A 10,566-nucleotide genomic window follows, 5' to 3' on the forward strand; every position below is an offset into this window, starting at 1 on the left:
AGATACACATTGTGAGAGGCATGGGAAATGGCGTGAATCACTAATTGTCTGCATATGTGTTTCCTCCAAGGCTCTTCTTTCATTCTCTGCTGCATAAGAGATGTTCAATCCAACGTGAGAGTCAGGTAAATCTGAGGAAGATAAAGTCCCGTGGCTGGAGAGAGCAGGGGAAATGCAGAATTAACAATGTCCTTTCTGTTTTCTAGGAGGGCTTTTTCTGGAGAAGGTGGCCACATTGGTTTTGGGACATGTACAGACCTCTCAATGCCACACAGAAGAAAAACATGGCACAGAAGCTACACGACAGGGATTCTTCTGATGAGGATGAGATTTTCAACAAGGAACCAGGGTACCTGATTGGGGACAATTTATAATTCTTTTCTAAAATGAGTTAATTATGAAAAAGTTTAATTGCTCCTTTACAGAGCGTTCAAACTCATGCACAAAATATATGCCCCGTCTTGGCATAGGGGGTTTTTCATTCTTACAAGCTATAGATAATTCATATTGTGGTATTTTGTTTCTTTTCTTAAAAAAAAAATCCCAACCCTAGGATAGCTAGCAGGGAGGGGCAGGAGGGCTAGGGTAAAGAAAAATGTGTGAGGGTGGTAATTACCCAAGACTGCCCACATCAGTCCTTTATTTCAGAAAGTATATTGGTGGTGCCACTTACCCATTCTCATGGACCACCCTACTGGCCTCTCCTAACTCCACTAAGGGTCAGATGTGTGCTACCAGGCTCTCTCCCAACGCCACCCACCACCAAACCTACTAATGCCTTCCTCAACCAACACAGATAATGAAGCACAGGGATAATGAAGCGCAATCTGTGGAAGAAGCAAAACTCCCTCCACTTCTGGGATGCCAGGGTGGCTCAGATGGTTAAGCATCCAGCCCTTGGTATCAGCTCCGGTCATAATGTCTTACAAGGAATGGCTGCTCACCACTGTGGGGCTAGAAGTGGTGAGCGTCAGGTTACTTTACCACAGCTGCTTTCCATACATTCAAAGCTGCTGCTGCCACTCAAACGTCAGTACACTTCGGGAACCCACTGCTGAAGTCCCTGCAGCCCTCCATGGTCCCAAGCTTGTGACTGGCAACATGGAGTCCCAACATGTAGCCTGCACATCTGCTACTGCAGAGGAGGAAAGAATGGTTTCCACCTCCTTTTCACCTCCTAGATTTCACACAGGTACATTTTATTGGCAGAACTCTGCTGTCAAGGGAATCTGTGAAATGTGGTTTGTGGCTTCTAGCACCTTCAAAGAAGGGGATAGATGTGGGTAGCAAGAGCCAACCAATACTATCTAACAAATGGGTGGGTGATAAAGTCTTTCTAAAACGAAGGTGTTGTCTCCATGGAGTAGTAACATGGTGGAGAGCTGGCTAAGTCAGAAACACAAAAGGTGTCCTTCCAGCTGGGCAGCAGGTTAAGGTACCAGATACTGGATGCCAATCACATGCAGTCATCCCCAGAAGTGACTGGAGAAGCACTTGGAGTTGATTCTTAGCTTGGCCTCCAGAATGTTCTCACTGGAATGAAAGCTGCATGGACTAATGGCAGTGAGGTATCTGAGAAAACATAGCCCCCATTCAAAAGGGGTGCCAGAGGAAAGGGTGCCCATAGGGAAACAGAGTTTCTGAAAATGTGGCCTTGTGGGGGTCCCTGGGTGGCTCAGTGGTTGAGCGCCTGTCTTGGGCCCAGGGCATGATCCTGGAGTCCTGGGATGGAGTCCCGCATCGGGCGCCCTGCATGAAGCCAGCTTCTTCCTCTGCCTGTGTCTCTGTGTCTGTCTGTGTGTGTCTCATGAATAAATAAAAAAAATCTTTAAAAAAAAATGTGGCCTTTGGACCTCTAAACTCAAACATCCTTGGGATGCTTATATAAAAGGCTGATCCCGAAAAATAAGCAAATTAATTTTAAAAGCTGATCCTGAACATCTCCCCTGTCAAAAACAAACCAAACAAGGCACTACTTAAAGTGGTCCAGACAGATTTCCATAGTAATAGAATATTGCCGTGGCACAGGGAAAAGGGTCCATCGTGAACGGAACTCAACTGGGGCAAGTACAGAGGTGACTGAGTATTGCACAGGGAGATTGAGGGACTAGGGAAGGGAATGAGTAGGGGCTCCATAGTCAGAAGTGAAAGATTACAGAAGGCAGGAAGGGGCAGGAAGGGGGTTAGCCCAGATGGAACCATCTGGATTTGCTAACTGGCACTCACCAAGGCTAGACTCCTTCTCTCTCACAGAAGTTGGACACAGGGGCCCTATCTTCAGGTGGTGGCTGCAATAAGCAGCAAATTCTTTAGACAGCCTTGAGTTTCAGGGGCAGGCACTTTAGGGGAGTAGGGGTCTTACTAGGGCAGGGGTCAGGAGCTGCTCAAAACTCTGTTAGCCTTTGCTCCAGGCTTCCCGGGCTTGAGGAACGTTGGCCCCGCCCCGCGGCTCCTCCCGCCCCGCCATTGGCTCCGCGGGCCGGGGGCGGGGCCGAGCGCCCAACCGCCGGGATGGCGTCAGGCGCCGCGAGCGCAGTTTCCGGGTGTCGGTGGCGGAGAGGCCGGCGCGTCGGGTCAGAGGCGCAGAGGCTGCAGCGGCCAGGAGCGACCCCCGCCCCCTCCCCGCTCCCTCTGGTGACCCCGGGGTCAGGGGGGCGGGGGGGAGGGGCGGCGGGGTCGAGATGCGAACGGGCGGCGGGCGCGGTCCGTGGTCCCAGCCCCCTGGTTCCTTTGCGCCGTCCTGCTTCAGGACCCTTTGCCTTCCCCGTTCCAGCCCCGCACCCTGCCCCCTCGGAGCCGAGCCTTCAGCCCGCACAGCCCCTGCTGACCGCCCCCTCCATCTTCTCCCGACGGGGACCCGCGCCCAGCACGTACCCCCACCCCTCACCTCTGGTGTTGCTGCTGCAGCCACACCCTTGAGCCCTGGTAGTCCAGTTCCAACCCCGAGCGCAGACACATCCTCCTCCGCCCTCTGAAGCATCACGTCCTCACCCCTCAGCCCCTGTGGCAATCCCGGTGCTCCACGCCAACCTCCTCTGAGCCCCACCGCCTTGGCTTTCCCCTTTTCTGACTCAGCTTTCTTATCCCAGTCCCCCAAGGTCTGCTCAGCCCTAACACCCCACCTCCACCCCCCCTTATTCAATGCCTGCCATCCAAGCGGATGCCCTGCTGAGCTCACCCCTTCTTGATAGCTCTGATCTCAGCCCTATCCCAAGTCTTCGATGCATCTTCTTGTCCACACGGACTCAACCCCTCACTTCCCAGCCCACCACATACTTTCTTTCCACCTCCAACCATCCTTCATCTTTGCTAAACTGTCCCTGACTCTTGCAGCCCCAGTTCCAACCACCCCAACCCCATCTTCTTAAAATGAGGCCTCCATGCCCCCATCTCTTCCTCTCAGCTCTGTGCCCATTCTTCCCTTTATTCGGTCCCCATGTGATCTGAACACTTAGTGCAGTCTCTTGCCAGCCCCACCTGCTGCCCCCCAACAGCCAATCCAGGTGCTTTTTCAGAGCCGGGTAGTTACTGAGTAGCTCGATTGGTACAGGGCCTCAGATGGTAAGTAAGTGTGGAGGAGTAGAGATCTATGTCCCATGGGTCAAGAGGTTTTCCTGAATGTCTGGTCTCCTGCACCTGTCCTCAAGGATTGTGTTTCTAGCATTCATATTATGTTACTTGTGTTGGCTGCTGCAATGGTACCTTATCATCCAAATACCTGGAAGGTGAGGGATGGCTACTCATTCAGCCTGGGACAGTGGAAGCTTATCACTTCCTTTTGGACTGTAACCTGTAGAACCTCAGGGGGTTGCACTATGTGGGGTTGGCTGTGGTCACAGACCCATGCCCATGGAGGTTTTCCTGGCATTTTGAGACGACCCTCCCCCGGGGCTCCTCCCAGCCAGAGCTGATTGCAAGTTAGTCCCAGTACTGAACACAGGGAACACATTACTAGACGTGATGTTACATGTTGTGAAGAGTGTAGGTGAGTGGATCCTGGGGAAGCTGATGGCTAGGTGGCTTTGGAGGCTTTTGAATTGCTTCCTCTTTTTGTACGTGCTGGATCGTTGAGTTTTGACCATTTTGATTGCCCTTGAACTGAGAGAACCAAGTTCCCCCAGAGTAGCTAGACATTCTTGAGGCACCCAGGCCCATTTCTTTACATTTATAATTTATAATTTCCTGGGCTTTTTGGATACACATCCCCTCTAAGTTCTGGTGATCAGGCCCCAAGGGATTGGCTGTTTGACAGTAATTGTAAAGGGCCCCAAAGAGGACCCATTGTCTTTGCTTGCCATTTATAGTCTCACTTCTTTGAAAATTGAATGCCTGTCTACCTTCAGTATCCCTCCGTAAAGGTGTCTATCCTCTTCCCTTTCTTCTGCTTCCTGATCTCCCTCTGTCCTCCATCTCCCTCCTCCTTCAGCTCAAACCCCCCCCCCAAAAAAAAAACCTCTTCTAAAAACCTAAAAAGCTAAAACCCTCTTCTTCCTGTTTGAAGGGCTATGTCTGGCTTTTGTGGAAAGCAAATTCAACATATCGAAGGGACATGAAAACACAGACGGCAGCTTCGACTACGGCATCTTCCAGGCCTACAGGCATTTCTGCTGCAAGGATTACCGGAGTCACTCAGAAAACATTTGCCACGAGGACTGTCAAGGTCTGGCCAGGGCCCCAGGGTGGGAAAGCTCTACTCACAGAACTTCTCTTCCTATTCAAGGCCTGGGAATGTCCCCAGAGGGACTGCCGCATGGAGTCCAAGAATGTTTTTGCTGAGCAGAGGACTTGACAAGTGGCTGTAGTGCCCATCCACTTAGCAGATTCTTTGGTGTACAGGATCTAGAAAAGCTCTGCATAGTTAATAGCAGAGCAGGAGCAACAGCAGCAGCCAATATTTTTTAGAGTGTGTCATATACTAAGCACTTTACCTGCAGAGCCCATCTCACCCAGCGTGTCATGTGATGGAAACTATTATGATGCCCGCTTTACAGATGAGCAAACTGAGGCTCATAGAACCAGTGCCGAATACCAGGCTGGTGGCCCTGAAGGCTCCACTCTAACCATCAAGTAATAACTTTGGCCAATGTCTGATTAAAGGCCAAGTGCAAACTGCCCACCTCAGAGCCTCTCCAGGAGGCTCCATATGTCCATGACTTGGACCTTCTCTCCTCTTTCATACTCTGATTCATATCCCTAGACTCTTCATCTGAAGAGCCTCCCTGATCAGGCAAGATTTACCTTGGTCTCTATGCTGCCTGTTTTGACATCTCCTTTCCCTGGAAACCCTCAAACGTGGCATGAACTACCATCTACCCTGACTAGGAAGTATGGGGGTAAACAGTTGTCCTGTCCCTCCTGGCCTCACCCCCAGCCACTCCCTGTCGCCATTGTGGGGATGTCTAAATAGGCCTCTGGGAGGGAGGCTTTGCCTAATCTGGAAATACTCAGCCCCTGGGGGGTACATGCCAGGGCAGGGGCAAGCCCAGCGAGCTGGAGCAAGCCTTGTCTGCCTCAGTCTTAGTCCTCTGTTCTCACAGGTGCTCTCTCTCTCTCTCTCTCTCCCTTCCAGACATACTGAGTCCCAATCTTCTCTCAGCCATCAGCTGTGCAAAAAAGATTGTGTCTGGAGCAGGGGGTATGAAGAACTGGTGGGGAGGACACTGTGGGGCTAAGGTAGCAGCCAGAGCCCTGGGAAGGTTGTAGTGACAGAGAAAGGCACAGAAGGCAAGGACTAGACCCTTTTATAGCCTAGAAAAATGTGGGAGAGTGGCAGGGCTTGGAACTCTGACTTACAATACCCAGGACCTGGGTCTTTTTCTGATGTACTAAAATTATTTTAGAAGGGGGTGTCTGGGTGGCTCAGTCAGTTGAGTGTCCAACTCTTGATTTCCACTCAGGTCATGATCTGACAGTCATGGATTAAGCCCCGAGTCAGGCTCCACACTCAGCACAGAGTGTGCTTGGGATTTCCCCTCTCCCTCTGACCCTCACCCGTTAGAGCTGTGTCATTCTCTCTCTCTCTCTCTCAAAATAAATAAATAAATAAATATTTGGGCACCTGGGTGGCTCAGTGGTCGATCATCTGGCTTCAGCTCAGGTGGTGATCCCCAGGGCCTGGGATCGAATCCCACATCAGGGAGCCTGCTTCTCCCTCTGACCATGTCTCTGTCTCTCTCTGTGTGTCTCACATGAATAAATAAAATCTTAGAAAAAAAATAGATCCTTAAAAAATAAATCAATAAATAAAACTCTTCTGGATGCAGTAACAAAGTAACTCAAGTGAGTTGAGGGAGCTGTTTCCTGAGGGCACAAGGTGTCTCACTGAGCTTACACAGGTGCAGCTAGACCTCAGAAGGTAGTGGAAGCAGAGCTGGAAAGTGTCAGCCAGCTTTTCCTGGCAAGTTTCTGCCTCCTGGTGCATTTGCTTCACTACTCTCTTGGTAGAGAGCAGCATTCTCTGCTCCACATTCCCCAGCACACACTCTGGCTGCCCCAAGTGGATGGGCTGAGCAGCAACAGAGACTGCCTAGGCTTAGTCCCTGTCCAAGTGCCTGGGATAAAGAACCTGATTGGTTCAGTTTGGATGCAGATCCCTGCTTGGTTCCATCAGCTGGAGGCCTGGGTGAAATTGAGCTATACCGTCACGGTTGCCACAGGGTCCCCTCTCGCTAATTGGCAGCAACATTTTCTGTAAATGTAAATATTCCTGTCAGCATTTGTCCAGGATGGTGGATATTAGGATGTTTACTTTACTTTTCTGTACTTCAAACCGGATACACACAGAATACAACTGGCTGTATATACAACTGGCCAGTTGACTACAACTGGCCTCCAGGCGTCTGTGAGGATGGAGGGAGTTAAGTGCCTTGCCTACTCTAGAAACACCACGCAGAAGGGACACTGATGGCTATTAGGGCTGACCTGTTCTGGAGGGAGAGTCAATGGTTGCACCTGAGATTGATTATTTATTTATTTACCTTTTAATTTATTTAGAAACTCTCAGCCTTCTACAATGGTGTTCTCATACTTCAGAGGAAGAGAAGGACTTGAAAATGTGGAAGCATATCGGTTGGGGAAAGTAGAGGACAAAGACTACAGATAGGGGAAATTTAAGGGACGAAGCAGAGGGCCAGGGGGGTCAAAGCAGAGAGCTAGTAATGAAGGGGATTCTGAGCACTGCTCTAAGATCTGGGTCATGTAGGTGCAGAAGGAGGTTACTGGGTAGTAAAAACAAGAACCTGTTTTCTGTGTTCTCTCCACAGGGTAGCATGGAATTTGCACTGTGCAGGCCGGCCACTCTCCTACTGGATGACAGGATGTTTCTTGGGATGAGACAGGACACAGGGCTGTGGTAGAGTCATTCCAGAGCTCCTCTTCTCACTCAGGAATTCATTTCTCCTTCCTCTTGCCTCCGCTTCACGTTATTTTCTTTCCTTCCCATTTAGGAATAAACCTGACCGGATCCCCCAGGAATAAATGGTTGTCTCGGGCTTCCTCCTTGTACCTGTCTGGACCCAGGCCTCTGGTTCTGACTCTCATTTGCAAACCAAGAGGACCACAATGAAGAAGTTGTTATATTTGGATAATTATTAAAGCATTCCTTGTGCAAAGGATGTGTTGATTTATTCATTTTTAATTCTAGATATATTCCAGTAGCTAATCTAAGAGTGTGGCAGGCACTCCAAGAAGGAAAATAAACCACAACTATTGTTCTTGAGGTGTTTATAAGCTACCCAGAGAAGCGGAGACGTACTCAACTAATGGGTATAATAATTGAGTGGATACGTACAATGAATACAATGGATAATGAGATGGGTAATAAAATCTACAATTTTTGGTTTAAAACAGTATCAGGATCCTGGTTATTCCTCCAAAGCCAACTATTTTCAGAGTAAAAGAAGATTCCGAAGAAGATAATTGGTGGGGCTTAGGGTCTTGTATATTGAGGTGGAGAAAGTAGTGCTGGCTGGGGTCAAGAGATGGTGCCAGGTGCCAATGATTTGGGGGTGCTTTCAGAGAATGGGCTAAAATCTAGATGTTTAAGAAAATAAAGGCATGTTTATTTGGGATCTGAATGTGCTAATGCGGAGAAAAACGTGCATAAGGACAATGCAAAGACAGAAAACAGGCCATTGGAGGAATGTCCTGCACATAGCTAACAACACTGTTTGACTAAACTGTCCCACTTGGGCCACTGATATCCCTACTTCTGGGCCTTCACTTGAACTTCACAGACCAGTAAAACATCAACAAAGTTAAGGCGGGGTTAAGATTTCCAACTTTTTATTTTAAAGCTCAAGTAAAAGCACTCATTAAAACTATCCTCTAGGGATCCCTGGTTGGCTCAGGGGTTTGGCGCCTGCCTTTGGCCTAGGGCGTGATCCTGGAGTCCTGGGATCCAGTCCCCTGTCGGGCTCCCGGCATGGGGTCTGCTTCTGCCTCCTCCTGTGTCTCTGCCTCTCTCTCTCTATGTCTATCATAAATACATAAATAAATCTTTAAAAATAAATAAATAAATAAATAAATAAATAAATAAATAAATAATAAATAAAATTATCCTCTATCAGCAACGCCTCATAAAACAATTTTGTAGCATGAAAAATGAAGGTCATTTTTTTAGGATAATAGATTTTGTTTTATATATATATAAATTTATTTTCTCTCTCTCTCTATATATATATACCCTGATTATATGGTCCTTTTCTTGTTTTGCCAAGGACTGGTGAAAACTTCATCAAAGACCAGCTCCATTCTAAAAACCACTGTTTAGAAATCCCAGGACATTTTTTTTTAAAAGATTTTAAGAATTTATTTATTCATGAGAGACACACAGAGAGAGGCAGAGAGACAGGCAGAGGGAGAAACAGGCTCCCTGCAAGGAGCCTGATGTGGGACTCAATCCTGCACCCCAGGATCACACCCTGAGCCGATGGCAGATGCTCAACCATTGAGCCACCCAGGCGTCCCTCATGAAAGCACTAAGCCAAAGTATTCTATCTTTAGTGATCATTTCCCACACGGAGTTGAGAAATCTAAAAAAAAATTTAAAGATTTTATTTATTGATTCATCAGAGACACACAGAGAGAGGCAGAGACATAGGCAGAGGGAGAAGCAGGCTCCCCCAGGGGAGCCCGAGGTGGGACGGATCCTGGCATCCCAGGATCACGCCCTAGCCCTAGCGGAAGGAAACCCCCAACCACTGAGCCAGCCAGGCGACAGGAGCAATCTAAATGTTTAAAGGTCAGTAGGTAACTACTAACTGCTTAGTACTCTAAATCTTCTCTGGCAGTGCTGCTGACGCCAGTCGCTGTAGAGATGACCGTACCCTGGGATCCTGGAAGCTCACCCTTTGGACTCTACCCTAAAAATACACTTGAAGAGAAGAAGGAAACTCTAGGACTCTGGCGCGGTGGGGCTGCGGGAGGGAAGTCGAGTTAGAGACCCGCCCAGAGTGGGGGGCCAGGGCGGGCGGGGGCGGGGCGGTCCCCTCCCCACTCCCGCCGAGCCGGCCCCGCCCCCCGGCCCCGCCTCTCTTGAAGAAGCGCGGGGGCACCTTGGAGCAGTGACCGGAGGGTGGCGGAGTCGGTCTCTTGCGCTTCCCACCGACAGTGATAAAACCTTGCTGGTGTGGGAGCTAAGTTCCGGACCCTCGGCCGGCCGAGGCCTTGCCCCTGAGCCGAGCCAGGATGGAGCGGGGAGGGAGAAGGCCGCCCCCTCGGTGACCCGGAGCCCTGGAGACTGGCCTTAGCCGCTCAGGCGCTTTGTAGGCTCCGCTGAGAGGCACCCGGGTTCTAGAGGGGACCTCGGCGGTCTCCCAGCCCCAGGAGATGTTTGAGGGGCAGCGCTCCACAGCCAGCGCCTGTTGCCTTCTAATGCTTTTCGAATCTTAGGGTTGCAGAGGAAAACCTGTTCGTGAAGTGAGAAGTGCAGAGGCTTTAGGGAATATGAGGGAACGGGCAGTTTTGGCTTCTGGGCGTGAAATTTGTTGTGCCTATTTGGTGTGGGACCACCCCGCAGCGCTCTGTTCACAGCATTCTCCCAGCTCGGCCTTCTGTATTCCGGAGGAGTCTTCCCAAACGCAGCGTTGGCCCGCCCTGGTTTCTGTGCCATCATCAAGCTTTATTCAGCAAGGGATGCTCACAGAGCACAACAGGCATGTCAGGAGAAGCATCTGTTTCAGAATTGTCCAGTGAAGGTGGGTCAAGTAGGAAATTCCTAACTCCGCTGGTACAAAGTGCGGAATTCTGTGATAACAGACTAGCACTCACAGAGCACTCCTGATTTACAGGATGCTTCCAGGTGCATTGCTACATGGATCCTCTGGTTTCCTTGGGGGGACGTGTTGTTTTTGTGTTTTTGTTTTACTTGTTTTCCTTTTTTTAGATGAAGAAACTCGAACTCAGGATAGTTAAGTGGCTTACATAGGGTTCATGACAACAACTGGAAGGGAGAGATCAAACCCCAATTGATGTTAAATCTGGTGTCCGGGATCCCTGGGTGGCTCAGCGGTTTAGCGCCTGCCTTGTCCCAGGGGGTGATCCTGGAGTCCCACATCGGACTCCCTG

The 10,566-nt window shown here is 49.7% G+C and overlaps 1 protein-coding gene across 2 annotated transcripts; it reads left to right on the forward strand.

Moving 5' to 3' along the window:
• Positions 1-2,482: 2,482 nt before the first annotated feature.
• Positions 2,483-7,848, forward strand: LOC140597723 (lysozyme-like protein 6). 2 transcript variants are annotated; one of them, XM_072746969.1, is made up of 5 exons: positions 3,571-3,985; positions 4,502-4,660; positions 5,570-5,635; positions 7,263-7,351; positions 7,446-7,848. In XM_072746969.1, the coding sequence occupies exons 1-4, from the start codon at positions 3,961-3,963 to the stop codon at positions 7,265-7,267; spliced, it is 255 nt and encodes an 84-aa protein (XP_072603070.1). In that variant the 5' UTR covers positions 3,571-3,960; the 3' UTR covers positions 7,268-7,351; positions 7,446-7,848. The 2 variants fall into 2 exon arrangements, 1 of the variants encoding a protein (XP_072603070.1); XR_011999582.1 differs by lacking the exons at positions 3,571-3,985; positions 5,570-5,635 and adding an exon at positions 2,483-2,634.
• Positions 7,849-10,566: the final 2,718 nt, after the last annotated feature.

Source organism: Vulpes vulpes, chromosome 2 (assembly GCF_048418805.1).
Source record: "Vulpes vulpes isolate BD-2025 chromosome 2, VulVul3, whole genome shotgun sequence".
In the NCBI taxonomy this organism is placed as follows: Eukaryota; Metazoa; Chordata; class Mammalia; order Carnivora; family Canidae; genus Vulpes; species Vulpes vulpes.